We start from the raw sequence: 23239 nt of genomic DNA, 5'->3' as shown, positions 1-23239 counted from the left end.
TTAAAATAAAAACACATGTTGATCCCTTCAAGGTCAAATGTTTTTTAGGGCACAGTGGCCCATGGATTCGCAGAGCTTACATCACCCGCATTGTGGGCTTGTGCCCTGTGTGGGATGAGTCATCCATCTGGAGCGTCCCTGTGTCTGTGCCTCGTGTATGTCTGCAGAACTTGCCTCCAGGACTTTAGTTCCCTGGGTGTGTTGACCCAGGACCTTGTGTGTAAGACCCAGAAACTGCCCTTGGGTGGTTTTGTGATGGGTCGAGGTATGGGATCAGTGACAGCAGAGCCATCCGGGGAGGATTTGTTGAAGGGTAGATGGGTTTGGCCGGGGTTAGAGGAGCCAGAGGGAACCTTCCAGGTAAGGTGAGTAGCATGCCCAGCTGAGTGTGCCGAATTTGGGGAGGGGACCTGTTAGCTGGCCTTTGGGACCCTTGTAGCTGGGGGTTGGGTGGGAATGAAGCAGGGGGTTGAACAAGTGGGCTTTTTTCCAAGAGGTCGGGGGGCACCTCGGACCACCATTTGAAGTTGAGGCAATAGAGCCTGGGTTCTAAGTGAAAGGACTGTTGTAGGTTCTTTGGTGGCTGGTGAGTGAGTCCGGGCTGCACAGTGATTCTCTGCCCTGTGTGTGCATTAGAATTACGGAAGAGCTTTTTAAAAATACTGCTGAATCTCCAGGGTGGGACTGTGTTATTCAAAAGCCTCTCCAGGTGGTTGGCATTGGCATCCAGGGTGGGGAAACTGTTAAGAGGAGCCCTTTGGGGAGCAGGGGTGCCGGGCGTGACCATGGGGTGGAGCGTGGGAGGTGGAGATTGGAAATGGAAGGAAGGGAGCCAGAGAGAAGAGGTGTCAACACACCAGCGGGGCTCAGACTTAAAGGTAAAGGAAGAGGATAAATAACATTAATAACAATAGCCCTCACCGAGGACAGTGATTATCAGAGGGGCGATATTGGGGGACACTTGGCAGTGCCTGGAGACATTTGGGTTGTCTGGGGGTGGGGATGCCCCCAGCTTCTGGCGGGTGGAGGCCAGGGGTGCTTCCAGGCATCCTGCAGTGGGCAGGGCGGTCCCCCGCAGAGCATGGTCCCACCCAGAGTGTTTCTGGCACCAAGAGCAAGAAACCCTGCCTTGGGGAGAGCTGTGTGCCGGCTCTTCCCTAAGCACTCGGCATGAACCAGCAGATTTTATCCACACACTCCGAAGAGGTCAAGAGTGTAATTTTCCCCAAGTTATAGACAAGGAAGTGGAGGCCCCAGGAAGTTAAGTTACGCCCATCTGAGGGGTTCCACCAGGGATGAAGGGGAAGTCATCGAAGGTGAGCGGGTGGTGACCTGGGTTTTGAGTAAATGCCAACGCCTCCAAGTGAAAATGCAGAGACTCTGTGGTGTGCAGGAGACTTTGTAAGTTGGTTTGAGTCCCTGGTACATCACTCTTTGGGGACATCAGTGCTGGGCCGGCCGGCGTTCATCTCCAGGCACGATGACGAGGAATGGTCCTTATTGAGCGCCTCCTATGCGCTCACCTGGTGAGCCAGATTTTACTATCTTCCTGCTGCAGGTGATACAGATAGACGCTCAGAGAGGTTAAGTCACTTGTCCGAGAGCACACAGCTGGAGCTGCTGGTCACACTCTGATCTGGCCCCAAAACCCTGTGTTTCTTCCTTCTTTGCAGGATGCTGTCAGCCTTAATTTAGTCCCGCCTACAGGGGAGGAGTCAGAGGAGGAAGACTCTGGTGATAAAGGATCAGGTGAGGAACGCGCTAGAAGGCCAAGCAGGGCCCAGGGAACAGAGCTGGGCCTTTCCACATCCAGGCTGGAGGCAAGGTGCTGAGCGTGCAGACGTGCGGTGTCTCCCCTTTGTGGTGCCGGATGAAAGGAACTGCTTATCTCCTAGGCTGTAGAGACGGTTGGCCTGGGGGGAGAGGATGAGCTTGTATCCACTCACAACAAATGTTTCCAAAGCAGCCTTTTCCTCCCTGGTGTTTTCCCAGTATTCTTGTAAGTCGAGGAATGAGAGAAGATGGGATTCGGCTTGTGCCAGAAGACATATTAACCCCCTAAATGCCCATCAGCAGGCTGTCTGGCCTGCAGGCCTCTGCCCTCCCCGCCGGCCTGTCACTCCCTCAGCCGGCCTTTCTCCTTCCGGACAGCGGGTCGCATCGAATCTCTGTTGTATCCGGAGCTGTGCTCTCCTGCCCGCTCCGTCTCCATGTCCCTGGGGAGCCCGAGTGCCCCCTGCAGCCTTATCTGTCGCCCTCAGCTGCTCTCCCACTCGGCTTCTACCAGCGGCTGGAAATTTCTGTCAGGGTTGTGCCTCTTCACTGTGACTACGTTGGGTGTCTTTCCGTGTTACTAAATGTTTGTTCCTTTGGCGCATGTCCTGCTGCAGACCGGTTGGGCCCCCTCAGAAGGAACCTGACCTCGTGGCCTCGGAGCCCCTGCGGTGGAGCCCGGGGCGGGGGGCTGTCCCCGGTTCTCCCCGCAGCTTAGGGGGCACTGGCCTCCTATTTTCTAATGGTTCCAGTGTGTTCTCAGTGAGTCGAAATGTTCGGAGAGCTCCGGAATCTTGGTGAGAGTAGCTTGTTGCACACCCCGACTTACTTGGTTGCCACCGAGAAATGCCTCTGTGGGGCGCTTGCGGTGACTTAGCAAGATTTCCCACAGTAACACTCGGGATATAGAGGTCCGATTGCCCCCGGCATCAGACTCAGCCGTCAGGAATGTGAGGTGAGTGGCGGTTGGGTGATGGCCAGGTAGTTTGGGATCGTAGGAGAGAGTGCTCCGGAAGTGTGGAGGCAAGACCACACTTTGCAGAGGCCGGGACTCTGTTTTGGGGTCTTGGCTTTCATTTGCTTCATGGAGTTCCATTTGTTAGATGTGACAGAAAGAGAGGAAGCCGGGGAGAAGTTCACTGGGGGCAGGAGGCCACGCCGGCCAAGGAGAGTGAAGGAAGGTCTGAGAAGCCGAATCTGTGTCCACACCCCTAGGAGGGTATGTGACTTTCCTGAGACCGCCAGAACATACCGCCACAAACTGGGTCACTCAACACAACCGAAATCCATTCCCTCATGGCTCTGGAGGCCTGAAGTCCGGGATTGAGGTGTCGGGAGGGCTGGCTCCTTCTGAGGCCGTGAGGGAGAGGCTGTCCCGGGCCTCTCTCCTTGGCTTGCAGACGGCCGCCTTCTCCCTGTCTCCGTGTCATCTTCACTCTGTACCCACATTTCCCCATTTTGTGAGGACACCTGTCATACTGGAGGAGGGCCCACCCGTAGCACTTTATCTGAACATGGTCATCCGCAAAGACCCTGTTTCCAAACAAGGTTGTATTTGCAGGTAGTGGAAGTTAGGACTTCAGCATCCTTTGCGGGGGACACAGTTCAACTCATAACAAGAGGGTATTAGAAAAACGTGAGCATATGTGACTTCTCAGTGCCGTCCTCTCCCCAGCCTGGTGGCTTTTAGGTTTTAGCCAAAAGATGCTTCCTTAAGTGCTTGACCTGAACCCCGTGGTCGGGCCTTAAATAGCTCAAGCAAATGGAAATAAGGTACAGTGATACTGAACTTTCACTACCCACAACCCACAGTTGTTGTAACTAGCAATGGAGATAGAATTTATGGAGTGATTAGTGGTTTATAAAGAAATTATACTACCTTATTTAGTAAAGCACCTATGAGCCAAGGAAGTTTAGTTCTTTGCTGCAGTGAAACTCATAGCATTCCAGACCACGGCGGTGTGTAAAAAAAAGAGGTGTGTCTCGAACTTGGTGAAAAGTACAGGGCTTATGCGTGAACTGGGTCAGTGTAAACAGCATGACCACAAACTCTGTGGGGGTGGGTACCGTGCCCGGGGGCCCCCGTGCCCTGTGTGTGCGCACGTGATTCCCATGTGCACGCTCTCTCTCTGGTCCTCTTGCACTTGGGAACAGTGAGGCACAAAGGTCAGACTGAGCATGGCTATGTTGGTGAGTGGTCAGGTGGGTTTCTTCTGAAGTGTGACCTTGACCTGAGTCAACCTGAGTGGCAAGAGTTGTCAGCAAGTGAAGTTTGCAGGACAGAGCTTGCCAGCCAGAGGGAACTGCCGGTGCAAGGGTCCTGGGACAGAAATGAGTTAAATTCAGAAACTGAGTGCACTAGAAGGAAACGGGGCCGTGGAAGAGCAGGTGGGGCCATAGTCACATAGTCCCAATAAGGAGGTTCGAGACTGCAGGGAAATGCCCCTGGAGAGACTTACTTTGCTGAGGGGCCCAGCTGCTCTAAGGAGAATGGTTTCGTGGTGTGTTTTGGGGGTCGGAGGAGCAGGGAGACCAGGTGCGAGGCTGCTGAGGTGAGTCCAGAGAGAGATGAGGTGCTCAGCTGGGAGCAGAGAGCAGAGAGCAGAAGTCAGATCCACATACTTCGGAGGTGGAATCGCTTGGACTTGTGGAACTGCCTGGATTTGAGGGGTTTTGACAGAGTCCGTATGGTCCCCAGAGCGTAATTTACACTCAGCCCCTTTACAGGAAGAGTGTGCCAGTCCCTATACACTGTCCTGGCACTCATTTTTTCTTTTTTATTAATTTATTTATTTTTGCTGTGTTGCATCTTCGTTTCTGTGCGAGGGCTTTCTCTAGTTGTGGCAAGCCGGGGCCGCTCTTCATCACGGTGCACGGGCCTCTTACTATCGCAGCCTCTCTTGTTGCGGAGCACAGGCTCCAGACGCGCAGGCTCAGTAGTTGTGGCTCACGGGCCTAGTTGCTCCGCGGCATGTGGGATCCTCCCAGACCAGGGCTCGAACCCGCATCCCCTGCACTAGCAGGCAGACTCCCAACCACCGCGCCACCAGGGAAGCCCCCTGGCACTCATTTTTAAATAAACAGAGACCCACCATATTTCTGGAAGAAAAGATACAATAGTATAAATATGTCAGTTCTTACCATTGCTGTGCCAACAAAAACAAAAACCCAGTGGGGTAACTTTTTTGAAGGAATGAAGAGGTGGGAAGACATATTACTTAATTACTCCCAAGTTCATTTGGAGGGAAAAAAAACAGGTTCAAATAACTGATAGGAGACTTTGAAATAGAATGGTTCTTGGGGGCTGGTCCTTCCAGATGGCCAAACTTGGTAAAGCTCCCGGAGTTACATAAGGGCTGGTGTTGTTATAAAAATAGGCAGACTCATGACATGGAATTGGCCAGATTCAAACCCTGGTGTCTCTATACACATTTAAAAAGCATTAAGATGACATCACGGAGGGGACAGATTGTTCGGGAACCGATAAAGGAGTAATCGCTTAGCTGTTTGCTAATTAATTTTGTAAAGTTCCTTGCTGAGCAGCAAAATAAATTCTTTGTACATTGATGTCAGTCCACACACCATTTTTTTTTTAAATAGAGGAAAATAGATGTGAAATGTTTATCAAATTTTTCATTAGGGGAGCCTTTTCTGTGCTTCAGGGTGAAATTACAAAGGAAGGATTGATAGGGTCAGAGAACTGAGACTTTACCTAAAGTTAGCAAATGGATGGGTGTGCGTGAGCAACAGTGGGGAAGATATTTGAAACTGATATGAAATTTCAGACTCTAATCAAGCAAAGGATGCAAAATGATAGTCACGAAGCAGGAAATAAGACGTAGTCCATATTTGAAAGTTTCTGACCGATGGTCAAAGGAATGTGAATTTAAACTTGGTATTTCGTTGCCCAGTTGTCATATTAGGGAAGGTTTTCTCAAATGGCTGGCAGAAGGGTGAAAAGGGACCCCCGGTGCTGTTGCGAGGATAAATGTCTGCAGCTTTCCAGGAAAGCATTTGGCAATGCTTTGTCCTCTACTAGAAAGTCATCTTAAGAAAATAATCCACAATTCAGAGGAAGATTAGGGACAAAGATGGCCACCAACCACCCTGCCGTTTATAGTGGTGGAAAGTTGGGAGCCTTCTGTGAGCAGCAGGTCAGGGTGCCCCCCCCCCAGACCTGAAAACGAGCCCCGCTGGTCAGAGCTTTAGTGACGACTTTCCATCAGGAATGATTCTGTTATTGAATCAGGTCCCGCTGCTCGCCACATACGAAATCAGTGCTCACAAGTGTTGGTAGAAAGGAAAGATGCCCTTAATCGGAATGCTGGCAGTCTGGGGGGATGGTGGACTCAACGTCCCCCGAAAACCACCTCCAGAGATTCTGCTTAGCCATGAAGGCTTTTGAAGGGAAACAGGGAAGTCATCTCAGTTAGTCACTGAGGTAGGGGGGTCAGCGCTGTGGCCATCCCCCACTGTGTGCAGGCTTGCATACAGGCTTGTGTACAGGCTTGTCAGCTCCTCGTGATCTATCTTTAGATACTATTTTGTTCACAGTTTGTTGGCGAAATTACTGAAGGGGGAGCTAGGGAAGAGATCTCGTCATCCGTTAATTACTTACTCTTCATTTCTACTTCTTCCATCTACGGAAGGAACCAACAGGTTAGGCAGAGTATTTCGTGATCAAAAGATTTGAAAGGTGTGCTAGGGCCAGAGGTGAGTAGTGCATGGGGGCACCTGGTTTAAGGTTAGTGACAGGACGGAGGGGCCTCCTGCAGAGAGCTCTTTCCTGCAAAGGGCTTTCTTCTGCCAAAAACGGCTGCCAGTTCTCAGACACCGGCTGGCTGTCCAGCCGGTCAGCTCAATTCGGACACTCTCTACCTGGAGATGAAGTCTGGTCCCACAGGTTGAGGGCTCAGTGCCACAAGACTGCCCCCCACCTCCCCACTTCAGACTCCCATGACAAGTCCAGGTTGTCACCTGTGCTTCTGACCAACTGGCTATAGATTGGAGCTTGCCGTGACCCTCCCTCCTTGGGTTTGATTAATTTGCCAGAGCAGCTCACAGAAGTCAAACATTTTACTAATTAGATTACAGGTTTAGTATAACAAGATATAAGTCTGGAACAGCCAGATGGGAGAGACACGTAAGGCAAGGCATCGAGAAAGAGTGGGGAGCTTCCACGCCCTCTCCTAGCAACTCCTCCCCAAATCTCCGTGTGTTCACCAGCCCAGAAGCGTTCAGAACTCCAGCCTTGGGCTTTTACCGGGGGCTCATTATACAGACATGATTGATTAAATCATTGACCACCTGTAATTTATGCAACTGTGCAGCCTCTCTCTCCCCTCCGCAGAAGTCAGAGGGCAGGACTGAAAGCCCCCATCCTTAGGTTACCTGGGGGCGGCCCCAAAGTCACCTCATTAACATAACAAAAGATAGCTTTACTGCTCTATTTGCTTAAGAAATCCCCCAGGGTTTTAGGAGCTCTGTGCCAGAGATAGAACACAGACATATATATATATATATATATATGTACATATATATTTATATTTACTATATATATTATATACTATAAATCACAATATCACAATCAGGTATCCTCTGTTTCCTAGTTAGTAGAATCATGAGGCCAGGAGGAATAGGGATGCATTTTTTTCAGTTATTGGGAAAATGACTTTCCCCAAGTCATGGAGCTGGAATTGGGAAGGCTGGATTTAGATCCACTGGGATTAATACATCGTTCTAGGCGCTCAGTCAAGTGTTTGAAAGTGTTCGGAATTAACCCCACAGATGGCATACTGTTATACATGCTCAGAAAATGGCCTTTCAAGGCTGGAAAGAACCTGCTGGACACATGGTGTTTGGGAAGGAGACTGGAAGTTGATTTTATAAAATGTGTTGTTGTTTTTTTTTAATTACAAAAAGTAGAAAACTTAGGAAAAATAAAGAACAAAATGATCCATACGATTGCCATACCTGGACATGGTTGCTGTCAGCATTTGGTGTGAAAATTACTCTTCTTTTTTCTAGTAAATATACATTTCTAAGAACAAAGTGGAATGAGTTTTATTGTGAAGTTTGTGGATTTCATTTTTCTCAGCGTTCTGTTGTGTGCGTTTTCCATTCTGTTGAGTATTAGAAAACAAATTTTAACAACTACGTAACCCGTCCTGGAGGTAGAACCCCCTCCTGGGTCACTGTAAACGGTGCTGTACGTAAGTCACTAAACCTACATCTTTGATTTCCCAAGGACAGGTAGTTTGAGGGGTATTGGGATGGGAGACAGAATAAGAATCCTGTCCTCTCTACTTCCCTTAATAAATATTGATGAAGTATATAGATCAGTGATTGGTTTATTACCCTGGATATCTCAATTCGTAGTTCAGGGACACCATAGAACTTCTGTAAAGAAATTCGTTCATTCCATGAGTTTCATTGGTTGCTTACTGGGCTAGATGCCAGATCCTCGGTAAATGGGTGGATAAAACTGAGACAGTTCTTCCATCCAGGGGAGGCTCTGGCTGAGAGGCAGCAGTGAACCAGTCAGCTGAGCACTGACCTCGCCTCGGTCCTCAGGAGTTGGGCCGCATGTAGCCGTCTCTCTCCCAGCTCTGGGGGCCCATCGACGGGCTCTCACTGTATTTGCTGGTTGTTTCCAGTGGTGCCATCTGGTGGGCGTGGCTCTGGCCTCTGCCTGGGGAGTGTCCTCAACCTGCTCATCACCCGCCCCCCACCCCCTACCACTTTGGTCTCTGCAACTCTTGCCTCCTCCCCCGTCTTCACTTAAACTTGAACTTGAGCCTCAGCTGTGGCACATGTATCATTAATGAGAACCATCAATAGATTTGGGGGCATCATGAAGCCTTAGGAGCTGCCTCCCCAGGCAAGCTAGCTTGTCTGAACCCGGCATTTTCACCTGAGTCTCAGAAATGAACCCCGGGGAAAACCTCTTTCAATAAAAACCCTCAGTTTCCTCACCTGTAAAATGAGTGGAACCAGCTACTTTGTGTTTCCCAGAATGGTAGCTAAGATGAACTTTAAAAAAATGGTTTAAGTTAATATATACTAGAAAAGATTTATCAGTATATCTAAGGAAGACCTTTCTTTTTAAAGGATAGAAGCTTCCTTTTTAAAGATATAGAAAGCTGCCTTTAAAATAACTTTCTTGAATAAACTTACATTGTTAAAGTAGGTTGGTTTAAAGAGAAATATTAAATAATTTGATTTTTTAAACATTTATTTATTTATTTATTTATTTATTTATCTATTTATCTATCTATCTATTTATTTAGCTAGCTAGCTAGCTGCTCCGGGTCTTAGTTCTGGCGTGCAGGATCTAGTTCTCTGACCAGGGATCGAACCTGGGCCCCCTGAATTGGGAGCACGGAGTCTTAACCACTGGACCACCAGGGAAGCCCAGTAATTTGATTTTTTTTTAAGGAAAACAGTAGATCAATGGTTAATGTTTGGGAACCACAAGTCCTTCCAGTGCTTGTGTTTTGCAGTTTTGTTGAACTCATCAAACGGGGGTCAGGAATCTGAGTCTACCCCCAACCAGCCCGTCAAGTGAATGGGCCTCTCTTCTCATGTCTTTTATAACGTCTGCAGAGATAATCATGCTGTTTCTTTCTAGTCACTGGCTGGGGACCAGAGTGGGGAAGTTTTTCTAGTCCGGGTTGATCACAAGATTTTACTTCCCAGCCTGTCTGCTGCAGCTCTTCCCATGTGACTCGGGGAGGCTGACCCCACCCCACCAGACCTCCTAAACCCCATGCTTGGGGAGCACTTGACATGCACGTGTTGGGTCATCTTTGAACTCCTTGCCATTGTTTGTCAGCAGCAGGGTGATGGGACAGGAGGACATGTGGGTGGAAGGCATCCACATAGCACACACGGTGTGTTGGGCAAACCAAGGTGTCTGGGCTTCCAGCCCCATGCAGACCCAGAAGGTCCCGAGCAGGCCCGGAAGGTGTGGTGGAGGCATCACCCCTCCCCCTCCTCTTGAGGTCAGTTTCATACACATTGTCATCCCAACTAAATGATCAGCAGTTGAGGGAAAAGACCAGGTCTCCATCTACTTGTGTCTTTGGTGATCCCCGCTGCACGGTGATGCTGAATAAATGTTTGGGTGGAGCATTTGTCCTTTCAACAGATGGCACCACACACCAGCTTGGGCCAGGCACTGTGCTTGGTGCTGGAGGATTACAGAGGAGCCAGGTATCCAGTTGGCTTTCGAGGAAACGAGGGTAGTTGTCAGGGAACTAAGAAATCACGTGCAGAATCACAGCTGTGATGCCCAGATTGCAAGCAGTTAAGTGTCCAGAGAAGATGACGGATGAGTCCCCAGAGAGCTCAGAGAAGAGGTAGGATTCCATCTGCAAAGGCACTGTTTGACAGGGGTCTCTCTCAAATGGGTAGGTTCTAACGTAGCAGAAACTGGGGGCACTGTTGGGTCTTCAAGTCAGTGGGGTGTGGAGAGAGATGGAGGCTTAAGGTCGGGGGATGGCTTGGGGGTGTTTGGAGCAGAATGAAAGAAACAGTCGCTGTGCTTGGAGAGCTCAGGGCATCCAAATGAGAGTGTGACGCGGACATGGAGGGTGAGTTAGTGCAAGGAGGGTCTGGAAAGACAAGCCAGGTTTGGATTGACGTCTGCAGACTGTAGGAGCCTCTGAAGAGGCTGAGATTGTTGTTGTTTTGTTTTTTTAATTTTTTTATTTTATTTTATTTTGGGCTGCTTTGGGTCTTCGTTGCTGTGCGCGGGCTTTCTCTAGTTGTGGCGAGCAGGGGCCACTCTTTGTTGCAGTGCACGGGCTTCTCATTGCAGTGGCTTCTCTTGTTGCGGAGCACGGGCTCTAGGCGCGTGAGCTTCAGTAGTTGTGGCACGTGGGCTCAGTAGTTGTGGCTCGCAGGCTTCTTTGCTCTGCGGCATGTGAGATCTTCCCAGACCAGGGATCGAACCGTGTCCCCTGAATTGGCAGGCGGATTCTTAACCACTGTGCCACCAGGGAAGTCTGAGATTGTTGTTTTTACCCAAGAAAATGATGAGGTTGGTCCAGCCCACCCTGAAGCACAGTCTCGCAGCTGGGCATCAAGTAGGCTGGAGACAAGAGGCCAGGGCGTAAGAGGCTCAGGCCCCGCGAGGTGGTGGAGAGGGGCTTGGCCACCCCTTCCCCTCCCTGACCCTTACCCACAACCCGTGATTCTCCAGACTCTGATTTTCTTACTTTGTCACTGGCTGGTGAAAACACCCCGAGTTATTGGGCCAGCTCTCTCCAACGATCACACTTTACACCATAAAAGCAGCAAGTGAGAAGCGGGCACCCACAACTGCGGGGTCCCCTCCCACGCACCCCGTAGAGCCTGAGGGGGTATTGAGCTTGAGTCACCAGCTTTGCGTGGACAGAGAAGGCCTTGAACATGTGCATGTTGCCAGCCCAGCGCCTGCACACAAGAGCCTGTTCCTAGAAGTAGGTGCAGCTCTCGTGGGCTGCTCACCCAGGCAATGTGGTCCCCCGCTCGGGAGGTGCCCGGGGACCAGGACACACGATTCTGCCCGTGAACCTCATCACTCTGCCCAGATGGCCGGCTGGGGGCCTCCAACAGCTGCTGCTCATCAGTTGAGGTCACTGTTGAACCAAAGTGAAATACATCCCAAACACTGGAGCGGCTAGCTCATTCCCTCTCTCCCATGGGGCCATGTGCTTTTCCCCCAAAGGAGGCAGCCCTCCTCCTGGCCACCGGGCAGTGCTTTCGGCTCTGCTCCAGGTGGATACAGAAGGGTTCTGGAGATCAGGCTCCTCCTGTAGGTGGGAGGAAGTGTCCCGCCACCGCAATGGGAAGGTTCGAGTTTCACTGTGTAGGACCGTGCTCTCGAAACCGGAGCCTGTGCCTTCCCTGCCAAGAGGGGAGAGCCTGGAAAGGGGACACCAGTCACGTTTTGCCTTTCCACTTGGGCCGTTGCCCAGACCGGTCGGGTCAAAGATCAGGAGGCGGGGGGAGCTGGGGTGCTGTTTGGAGTCTGTGGGATGGGCCTCCCTCCAGGGCAGTTTGCTTTGGAGGGAAAAGGATGCCGTAGACGTCCACAGGCGCGCAGACAGGCTCACTGTCACCCCGCTGGGTCACCCCCAGCTCGCCTTCCTCGCGGGCTGTTCCTCGACGTGGGGGGGTGTGAAACCAGATGTCCCTGGTCCATCCCTGCAGCCTGACCGGGCATGTCGGCTTCTCCGTGGCGGCCCGTTGGGTTGGGAGCCCAGGGCGTTGGGTTTCGGGCAGTTGCTCACAGGAAGCAGATCAGCTTGGGAGGGAGGGTATCTCTGGATTACTTTCATCCTTGGGAACATGTTCTTTCTTGGGGAGAGAGTGAGGTGGGGACAGATGGGATGGAGTGTCTGTCCACAGAGCCTGGTGACTGACATCCCCCAGAGCGGGTAGAAACTCATGCTTTCTTTTTAACCCGGAGGAAAGCTGATGAAATCAACATGAAACTCCTACTCCAGAAATTAAAGCCAAATGTGGAGAATGAGTCATCTTAAACAAGGCACGAACAGAATTCTCCAGGGAGTAGCCAAAGGCAGTCTTGATGCGCGATGCCCTCCTGCGGGAGGGGTCCAGGCCCAGCGCCTTCCTTCTGCACCTTCCTGGGTCTGGGCCACCCGGAGGACCTGGCGCTTGGCTGTGCACAGGCTGGGGTCCTGACCAGGGTGTTCTCCATCCTGCAGATGCTCGTGTTCCGTTATTTTTCTTGGTTGGTTTGTTTTTTAATTGTTCCTCGGGCAGAACGTTGGCATACAGGCCCCCACAAGAATATTCTGGGATTCTAGGATCTGGGGAGTGGCAGATCCACAGGGGTAGCTGAGGGGCTGTGTGTGGGGTCGCGAGTTTGCCACCGGAATCTGTAAGTAAGTCTGTCCTTGTACAATGGTGTTGTCTGTTCAGAGGCCAGCCCCGTAGTTACCAGGGAGGAGCTGGCAGCAGGCTCTTTTCTCTCTAAGTGAATTGGCCTTTATACTAAAGATAAGAAAACCTCATTAGTTGTGACTCAGACATTAGTAAGCTTTAGTGTCCCAACTTCTTAGACCTGACTCCTACCATGTGGAGGTGAAGGGGGGAGTGGAGGCTTCCCAAGTCGAGGCGTGGTTTCGGGGATGGGGGATGCAGGGGCTGCCACAGCCTACCCTTCTGAGCTGTCCTGAGGTCCAGTGCCGGCCGCCCTGGCCAAGAGTGCATGCAGCTGCGGGCTGTCCCGGAGAGGTGATGGCTCCTGGGGCCCGTGGGTGAAGTCCAGGCCCTAGTGGAGGGTGGCCAAACTTGTAGGCCAAGCTGCCCAGGTACATCCCAGGTGCCCACGCAGCTAACCCATCAGTGTTTCAGAAATGTATAACTTGGATTTCCAAAAGAGGGTAAGATTCCTAAATTTAGCCTGCTGAGTATAATTAAGTCACATCAGCCATCTGGGGGGACATTTGACACTTTGGGGGGATTTGGGCTCTTTCAAGGGGATTATCCCAGGGATACCTACCAGATAGCTCCAAAGCTGTATTCTTTATTTAAATGGAGTGCATTTGCTCATTCACGTTTGAGAGCCTGCTCTGTACAGGCCTGTCACAACCCAGGGAGCGAGGAAACAGGCTGAGTCCCGTGGCCTCGGGGAGCTTACGTTCTCTTGGAGAAATCAGGCTAGAAAGCAAAGAGCACAGGATATATCTGGTGTTAAAAAGGAAAGTAGGGGAAGAGGGCGGGCTGAGGGATGTTGCTGTTGCAGACACTTGAATGCAGTGAGGGATCCAGTCTGGCGAATAATAGGCAGGGGCCTCCCAGGATGCAGGAACAGCATGTGCAAAGGCCCTGCAGTGGGAGGGAGAGAACTTCAAGAAACGGGACCAAAGAGCCAGCAGGACCCAGGATGCTGGCCATGAGGCCACTGTAAGCACGAAGGCCTGAGGAGCTTTGGAGGGTTTTGAACAGAGTCCCAACTGGCTTTTTTTAAAGCCCTGGCTGCTAATTGAGGGGTGGACTGTGGGAAGGCAGAGCTGGACACGTTAGACCTGGTGGAAGGGAGCTGATTGATGAGTTGAGAGGTGACAGTGGCGTGGAGGTGCTGAGGGGAGCTCAGCCGGAGCTGCCCGTGGTGGCGTGGGGTGGCGTGCACACACGCAGTGCACACCCTCCACAGAGAGGGGGTAAGGGAGGGGCCGCTGGGGAGGGACATGGGCTTTGGGGCTGGCTGAGTGAGCCCTTCACCTGTGAACTGAGATGGTGAAGTTGGGGAGGAGGTTTGGGGCAAACCCCAAGTTGGGTTTGGACCTGGGAGGTGCTGGATGTCCATCAGTCCTAAAGGGGAGCCCTCGGTGATTGAATCTGGCGTTCAAGGGTCACTTGTCGGTTCCAAGTGGGAACCCAACCACGTCCACTTGTGCTGTGAGGGGGCTCAGACCGCCTGAGCATTTGGATTTAGGGCTCCTTAGCGTTTTTCCCAGTCAAAAGAAGACACACACAGACACACACACACCTTCATTCCTGACATGTCCCTCGTGGAAAGGCAGGTGATGAAGTTTTCCTAGTATTACTTTCCTAATTTTAAAAAATGTTTTGTTGTGAACATTTTGAAATATGTACATAAATAGAAAATGGTAAAAATAATAATGAAAGTAATAATAATAAAAATTAAGAAAATAGAGAAATGGTTAAAAAATAGAAAAAACAGCATAGCGTATAGTGACATATACTAGTAGTATAACACGCAGTAAAATGCAGTGTTAGCGAACCTTTGTGAGCTCATTATAAAGCAGATCAGAGCGTCAGGTCACCTACCCCCACGTTCTGTTCTTTTCTTTTTTTAACATCTTTATTGGAGTATAATTGCTTTACAATGGTGTGTTAGTTTCTGCATTATAACAAAGTGAGTCAGCTATACATATACATATATCCCCATATCCCCTCCCTCTTGTGTCTCCCTCCCACCCTCCCTATCCCACCCCTCCAGGCGGTCACAAAGCAAGGAGCTGATCTCCCTGTGCTGTGTGGCTGCTTCCCACTAGCTATCTATTTTACATTTGGTAGTGTGTATATGTCCATGCCACTCTCTCGCTTTGTCAAAGCTTACCCTTCCTCCTCCCCGCGTCCTCAAGTCCATTCTCTACGTCTGCGTCTTTATTCCTGTCCTGCCCTTAGGTTCTTCAGAACCATTTTTTTTTTAGATTCCATGTATATGTGTTAGCATACGGTATTTGTTTTTCTCTTTCTGACTTACTTCACTCAGACTCTGGGTCCATCCGCCTCACTACAGATAACTCAATTTCCCACATTATTTTCTAATGAAGCAGGGATTAATTCAAGTGGCGTGGCCTTGAACTTGGGCCACTTGAATTTGAGGCTCCAGGATACTGGCTACAGAGCTGAGGTCAGCACATTGAGTCAACCTGGAGCTTGCAGGGCTGTAGGGAGGAGGGCGGAGCAGAAAGAGGGTGGGGAGAGAGAAGGCGCTTTTCCTGGTGCCACAGGTGAGGGCAGCGAGCTCTGGAAGGTGAAACACATGCTTGAGAAGTGTGTCCCTGGTTCACATGGGGGTGGAGGTAAGTGATAAACCTGGGTGCCCAGGTGAGCCTAGCAGTGGAGGGCTCTGAGTGCCAGGGAGGGATGTCCACCTTTAAAAGCAAGTCACACCTGGAGGGTTTTGAGCTGCAGGAGGGACCTTTGAGGAAATTAAGGTCACATATGGATTGCACCAGGGAGGGAGTATTCAGGGATCTGACTGCCACAGGCAGCCGCAAAGGTGTGGTGAGCTCTGTGAAGCAGGGCGGGAAGCTGACAGCATCTTGTAGCTGCGCCTCCGCTGGGGTCTGGAGGAGGTGGAGACAGAGAGCCTCAGCCCTGAGCCCTCACCCTGAGGGCGTCAGCTCGTGGAGGTGCCAGGAGGGGCGAGCCCCCAGGCGTGGCCCAGCCGGGCTGCCTGCCTGTCTTTCTCTGCTGTAAAATAACATGCCCGAGGCGAAGGTTGTTGTCTGCAGTCTCTGCAGATGTATTGGTGGATGTCAGGACTGGCTCCAAGGACGGTCTCCCCCTGCCCCTGGGAAAAGTTGCCATTCTGGGCTGCCCACGGGGCATTGAGCATCACGGGACAAAAGGGTCCTGGTCCCGAGGAAGAGAGAGTGAATGGGCGCATTGAAGCTCCTGTGAACGAGGCTTCTGGTGGTCCGGGAATCAGACTCAGACTTCAGTCGCTGGCTGGTAAGTGGCGACATTGTCAGGGCCGTGCAGTTAGTGGCTTCCACCTTCCTTGAATGGCAAGCTCAGTGCGTGTATCTGTGTTTTAAAAGGACTGCACATCTCTTTATGTAGCTGCTAACACACAGTGGCTCAGGGTAGTCACTGTACCCCCATCAATGACAAAACAGAAACAAGGATCTGTCTCCCAGAGTCCCAGTGGTGGTCTGTACTCTGTTCTCCCTGCCCAGCCCTGAGGCCCTGCTTTCCGCGGCCCTCCCCGACCTCGCCCCCAGCCCCCCTGCCTTCTTGGCAGGGGCGGCAGGAATCTGATCTCGCTCTTAAATGTTAATTTCCGCTTTCCTTGGCCGCCCTTGGCAAGCTGTCCCAGTGCCCTGTAGGGGCCTCAGCTGAGTTCTCAGCTATCACTCTCCCAGCCCTGGGTAAAATCCACCCCATCCGGACTTCAGCCAGCTCCTCTGTTGAGGACGTGGCCGTCTGTGTGGGGCTTTGAGGCGGGCTGGGGCTCGTCTGGATGTCCCCTCTCCGTTGCCATGTCCACCTGTGTCTCTCCCTTCCACCAGCTCTCTCAGCAGCTTCTCCTAAACTGTGTCCGTAGTTTTCAAAGACAGAACGGCATTGCTGCTTCCATTTATGGCATCAGAAGCCCCTGTGGCTTCCGGGAGCGTCCAGGGCCGAGGCCAGACCCTTGGCCGTCACGATCTGGCCCCTGCCCTTCAGCTTCTGCAGTGCTCAGCCCGCCGTGTCCTCCAGGCCTGCGTGCCCTGCTCTGCCTGGCTGTGCCCCCCGCCCACCCCGCTTAGAACCCAGGCGCACCTCACCTCCTCTGGGCAGCTGGCCCGGTTCTGCGGAGCCTCGCTGCTACAGCAGGCCTTGGGGTCCTTGGGAGCAGGGCTGTGCAGTAAGGCCTCGAGACTGCACCCATCTCGGCTTCTTCTAAAACCCTCCACTAGATGCTCCGCACCCCCATAGTGAGTGGGACTCGGTAATACTCCCGAGGGCGGTGGGGGCCAGGGCCGGGGCCTCTTTCACTCCATCTCTCGAAGCGTGGTCAGGATGAGCTGCTGTGGGAGAGCCCTGGCGTCCTTTGTCCTGACGCACCCCGCTGCTGGGGTTCCCGTGTCCTGAGCAGGAGCCTGTGGGGTGGGGGGCCTGGAGGACGTGCAGCAGGAAGGGTGGTCCCCTCTCTGGGCGTGCCTCTCAGTCCCAGTCCCGGGAGCAGCCTGGCCTGGGCAGGGGCCGTCAGATCCCGCAGCTAACCGCATTCCCTGGCCGTAACCCGCATCCCCTGGCCATAACCCACAGCTCCTTCCCCTGTGCTGCCTCCCAGCTCCTTCCCCTGTGTCCGGCTGCCGCCTCCCAAGAGGCCCGGTCAGACCCAGAATCTCAAGTAGGAATTGTCATTAATGTGACAGCCCAGCCGTCACACACAGGCTGCGGGCTCAAAACCATCATAAAGCTCTCCTCCCCGCCCGCCCACCCACGAATCCCATTTTATCCTCTGCGTTGATTCCCGCCAGGAAACGAGGCTTCCTCTCTTTGATCCGAAGTATTTTCACGTTCTCTCGTCTCAGTAAACAGCTCCACACGCGGCCACAGGCTGCCTGGTCGGGGCAGAGCCTTGACAGCCCGGTGACCAGGTATCTGGTCCGGCTCCGACACAGCCTGTGCGGACAGAGCCGTGCGGCCACCGCGGCTGATGGGTGGCGGCCGGTGTCCCCGGCTAGAGGGTGGACGCTGGGTGCGGAGGAGCCATGCAACTGCGTGGGGACCGGGAGACAAAGCCCGGCAGCGCTTCCCGGCCACAGCTGCCTCGTGCCTCCAGCTGGGTCAGTGCTGTCCTCTCCTGGAGGCCCAGCTCCGTGCACAGTTCTGTGCAAAGAGGAGCCCGGGGGCGGGAAAGGGAGTCCGAGCGCGTGGTCACGTCCGTTGTAACCTCACAGGGCAGGCATGGAAGTAATCTGGGATCCCACTCAGCTGGGGAAACCATCCAGGTGCTTCACCCCTTCCTTCAAATAACTGGCATGTTTGTGAGTGCTGATCCATGAGTCACAAATAGAAGTGTGTGTGTGTGTGTGTGTGTGTGTCTGTGTATTTTGCAGGGGGTGTTCCGGATGGACTGGGGAACTCCAGGATGGGATGTGGGTGGGAGGAACGGCGGTCTGGGCGCAGGTTGGGCATGTTTTTAAGGGACGTGTCACCCCCAGGCCCACCTTTGCTCCCTCCCCAGAGAGGCAGCCACTGCTGTCCTGCCTCCTGTGCATGTGTGTCTAGGCCCCCCTGGCCCTGAGGATGACAGGGCCCTTGCTCTCCCCTTCTGCCCTCCTCACACACTGTATGAGTCAGCTAGGGCTGCTGTAACAAAATGCCATAGGATGGGGGGCTTGCACAATGGAAATTTATTTCCTCACATTTCTGGAGTTTGCGAAGCCCAGGACCAAGGTGCTGATTTGGATCTTGGGTGAGGGCCCGATTCCTGGCTTGCAGACGGCTGCCTTCTTGCTGTGTCCTCACCTGGCAAACAGCAGAGAGAGAAGCGAGCTCCCTGGTGCCTCCTCCTGTAAGAGCCCTGATTCCACCCACCTCATCTAACCTCATCCCTCCCCGCCCCCCGGCAAAGACCTCTCCTCCAAATATAACCACACTGGGTGTTAGAACTTTAACAAATGAATTTGGAGGGGGACGCGTTCAGCCCATAACCCAGGTCTTCTCTCCAGGGTGTTCAGGCGCAGGAATGCGGCCTCTGTGACCTCGGGATGACCTGGAATCCACCTTGGAGCCACTGCCAGCGGGTCCCTCAGAGCCAGGACTGGGGCCGCTGATGCGTGCCTGTGTTGGCCGAGGCAGGGGGGTTCCTAGTCACTGAGCCCTGCCCCTTGTTCCCAGTGCCTTGCCTGGGTTCTCTTTTTCTCCTTCACGCAAATCAAATCAGAACGGTGCTATTACTACCCCATGTTACAAAGATGAAAATGAATCTTGTGTAAGCTATTTAACTCAGGGTCATCCCCGGGAGCCATAGAGTGTGGGTGCAAACTCGGTCTGCTTGCTGCATGGTTACTACACGCAGAGCCTGGGGCCGGGCTGTGTCATCCCCACTGCAGAAGCTGCAGAGGGTGGCGCTGGGCCCCCAGGTTCCTCGCATGAGTAGGGCCACCCACCTGTGTCAGAAGACGAATTTCCAGCTGCCTGTGGACAGCAGTCAAAGAACAAGGGACCTGAGGACAGGTTACATGAACCCAGCCATACTGGGGTGAAATTCACCTGCTCTTGGGTACCCCTCTGCTCCGAGTGCTGTGGCCCAGCTGTGGCCAGCTGTGGCCAGCTGGAGCGTTGTCTGCCCAGGTCTGCTCTGGGAGAGCATGTGAAGTTCCCTGCTCTGAAATTGGCTCCCGGCAGGTCCTTTCCTGTCCGTTGGCCCTGGTGAGAGGTCTGCTTGGAGCCAGTCACCTTGTTCACCTCCAGAACCCGCCACATGCCCGGGTGCCCGTTTCCCAGAGAAACCGAGGCCTTAGGAGAATCTGTGTTCTTTCCCACAAACATCTCCTTTGCTGGCTTGGTAACAGCACAGTGATCCAGTGAATATACCACGTTTCGTCTGCAGAAGTCACACAAGAATACCTTATATCCACAAGTGGCCATGTGTGTCTTATTTGTGTTTGTGTATTTGGGGTCCAGGGAGGATTTAGGGAGCGTGTGGGCAGGGAGCCGTCCCCTCAAACCCACTGCAGCGATGCCAAGTGCTGCTTGCCCAGCGGTGGCTTGAACAGCGGTGGCTGTTCCTATGATGGGACCAGCCACTTTCTGGGCAGAAGGAGATTTAGTTCCCCTTCCCTGAACCCTGGAACTCGCGGTGTGGACAGATCCTGTTTTGTCCTCCTCTTTGACTGTAATGAATGGGCCGGCCAGGTGCTCAAGCAGATCTCACAAGCCTCATTGTGCCCCAGGAGGAGGGAGTGCAAACAGCAGGATAGGGAACACTGCCGGGGCTGTGTGCAGCGAGAGAACAGATGAGACAGGCATAAAGTGGGCATAGAATCCGGGGAGTGAGCCCTGCTCTGCTCCCTTGGGCCAGGAAAAGTGACACGGCCTCTGGAAGAAAGAGGATTCCCACTTGCCATCGGTTTACTCTTTAACCGTGTTTCACTTGATCAAGGGAAATTCCTTTCTTCTTCCCCTGCTCACAGGAAGAAGCACATTGCAGAGCTGATGCCGTAGCGCAGCATGGTTGCCTGAGACAGAAGCTTCAGCAATTGCTGGAATAACTGGAGGGGAAATATGAAACCTTAGCCGTTCACCCGGCAAGAGAGTTTCAAGATGGCAGCTCAGCGCATCCGAGCTGCCAACTCCAGCGGCCTCCCGCGGTGCAAGTCCGAGGGGACCTTGATTGACCTGAGTGAAGGGTTTTCAGAAACAAGCTTTAATGATGTCAAAGGTGAGCTCCTGGGAATAGCACTGGCTGGGGTTTGCAAGAGCTCTAAGACCCAAGGACTCCTCTACTTACAGGCTGCCAAGTTCACGTTCAGATAATTAAATGTTAGCTCTGTAAACTTCATCGTGTTATGAATTCAGCCCTGGAACAATACCCACTTGTTTTGTTTTGATGGGTTGGGAGGTTGTTTTGAATTTTCCTCTTTGTAATGAAACAACTTCTTAATGGAGAACATGTTTCTCTTTCCATGAGTTTTGGTGACATTAAGGTAAGAGCTTGGTGCTGTACACAAGTCGGGGGAAGGAGAGTGTACTCAGTTGATGAGGTCCTGAGAGCCACTGCAGAAGAAAAGGGGGTCCGGGGACAGGGGTCAGCGCACTTTCTCTGCAGAAGGCCAGAGAGTGAATACTTGAATCTGTGTAGGCCCTACGGCCTCTGTCACAGCTGTTTAACCCCGAGATTGTAACGAGAAAGCAGTCACGGAAGAGAGAAAACAAATGGGCATGGCTGTGTTCCAGCAGAACTTTACAGAAACGGCCGGCTGAATTTGGCCCGGGGGCCAGAGTTTGCCAGCCCCTGGTTTAGAGGTGGCCCCGGGGTTTCCCTAACAGCCACGTAAAACTGGGCTGGTGATAAAGCCTATCTTTTGGACACCGAGGTGGATGCCAGCAGGTCATTTTCCTTCTAGAGTCCATCCTGCCCTCACTGGCCACGGTCAGTGTCTCCCATGAGCTTCCTGGCATCTTGTACATCATCGCCCTCATCACCATCACCACCGTCAGTTGACTTTCCCGCCACGTTCACCGAATTCTGTTGAAATGATCCATTGCGCTGCCCGCAGACAGCTCAACGGCAAGAGCTTTCGCTTTACCTTTCTATCGTTAGCCCCTGGCACAAAATCGGTGCTAAATAAATATTTCTGGAGCTAATCTGCTACATCCCAGGTAAAATCATGATGCCCGACCCCGATGTACTAAAGTCACACCGTGCCTGTTTCTGCCTTTCTTCTTCTCTCTTCCAGTTATCCTCAACTTCCCCTTCTCCCTGTCTGTCCTTTAGGGTTGTGGCCCTGAGCATCGCTTAAAATGTTCTCTTAAACAAAAGACTAGCAAGGGAATCATGAGGTTTTATTAATAAGAGCAGCGGACCTATTGGGTGTTGCTGTGAATAATCACGCCGTTTGTTTTTCGTAGTCTGGTAATGGGCATTGTTTTCTTTGTAACCCAGCTAGTCATGGTTGAAGTGGGAAACTGGGAGCTCAAGTCATGCAGTTTGGGCTGGGATTTTGAAACGAGGGGCAGAGAGCTGAATTTTAAAAGATGGCGATGATGACGATGTTGATCTAGGAGGAGCTGTTATTCCTCAAAGAACACTGCAGCTGGGGGAGGAAGGCTGAGGAGGGGCTGGTTAGCTTGGGGGGGTCGGAGGCGGGGAGAGAGACCCCCTGACTCCACTCCCGAGGGGCAGGCTGTGGCCCAGGCAGCATTTGCTCCCCACACGTGCCGATGGTAAAAACGGCTTCAAGGTGGGAATCTATTCCAGCCAGAGTATCTGCTGCAGAATCTTCCTCCCTAATGAATGTTTTTCCTGCATAAGACCCGAGGCAGAGGGTAGGAAATGTATTATTCAGTGAACTGAACCTCCTGACACCCAGGCATATTTTTCTTGTATTAAAATCAAGGTACCTGGGAATCTGGCAACACTCTCCAGAATTCATTAAGATGGAATTCGATACGGATTTTCCTGCATTTGATTGGCTGGAAGCCCCAGCCTTGTCTGTGTGGCCCTTGTCTGACAGAGGGCCGGTCTTGGAAGGGAGCTCACGCCGCGGTCCACTTCCACGGGGGGCCCAACAGGAAGGGGCGCCGTCTCCCATCAGACAAGCCTCATCCTTGAGTGAAATATCTATTACTGCTCCTCTCCTAAGGAGAGTGCTTGCAATTTTGAGTAAAACCAGTTTTATTCTCTGGTCTGGTAAGAAGACTAAAGTGATCATTTGCACTGATACGTTTTCTCAGGTTATGTACACAGCCTGCCTAATAGCTTTGGTTTTTAATTCAAAAAATATTACTGTAAGGGAATTATTCTGGAGGAACGTAATAGGGATATAACTTTTGAGGAATTCTAACAAGATTTTAGTAGCTGGCCAGCTTTCTTTGATTTTCATTTGGTTTTAATTTTGACGTGACATTTTCATTAGATGTGTCAAGGAAACTGGAGCCTGTGACTGGAAAACAAAGTGGGAGGGGAAATCTTATATTATCCCCTGTTCCCCAGCTGACCCATCTGCCTTCTGCCACCTCCCCTCGAAGCCATTATCTTTGACTTGGCTGTTTTTAGTCACTGCCCCCCTTCAGGGTTAAGTGTGATTTTATAGCAGAAGGGCACAGCCCGGGGGGATTCTAACTTAGCCTTTGGGCAACACCTTGTCCCAGTAACATGGATATGGCGTCTCTGTTGTAAGCTTACAGGATGAGCATTCATTCCACGGGTGTCTATTGGGCACCTGCTATGTGACACAGGCCCTGTTCCAAGGGCACCACTGCGAGCAAAACATAGCCGAACAGAGCTTACACCCTAGTGGGGCAATGGAGCCCTCCCCGACAAAACCAACACAGATATGTATGGTACATTTTATATTGGTTAACGATCAATGCTATGGAGAAAAATTAAATTAGGAGGGGGCCGGAGATGTCTATTTAAACATAACATTTTGTGAGTCTTTACCTTGTACTAAGCATCACTGTGCTAGTCACGTCATCACCATCATCTTGCTTAATCCTCGCCAGAGCCCGTCGAGGGAAGGTGGTTCATCCA

General features: G+C 52.1%; 1 protein-coding gene across 3 annotated transcripts in view; it reads left to right on the top strand.

The window, feature by feature from the left end:
• SH3BP4 (SH3 domain binding protein 4) overlaps positions 1-23239 on the top strand; it is a 94057-nt gene that overhangs the window by 53235 nt on the left and 17583 nt on the right. The window contains exons 3-4 of one of the 3 annotated variants that reach the window (XM_022568027.2): positions 1674-1749; positions 20178-20425. In XM_022568027.2, the coding sequence (XP_022423735.2) occupies positions 20308-20425 (118 nt within the window). In that variant the 5' untranslated portion in view covers positions 1674-1749; positions 20178-20307. Of the gene's footprint in view, positions 1-1673; positions 1750-15126; positions 15342-20177; positions 20426-23239 lie in introns of those variants that run through there. The other 2 variants (XM_089916185.1, XM_022568030.2) reach the window with 2 other exon arrangements.

Source organism: Delphinapterus leucas, chromosome 8, assembly GCF_059928025.1.
Source record: "Delphinapterus leucas isolate spDelLeu-1000000601 "Yukka" chromosome 8, BTC_Dleu_Yukka2, whole genome shotgun sequence".
Lineage (NCBI taxonomy): Eukaryota > Metazoa > Chordata > Mammalia > Artiodactyla > Monodontidae > Delphinapterus > Delphinapterus leucas.
Note: the sequence above shows the minus strand (reverse complement) of the source record. Positions and strands in the feature narration are given on the sequence as shown.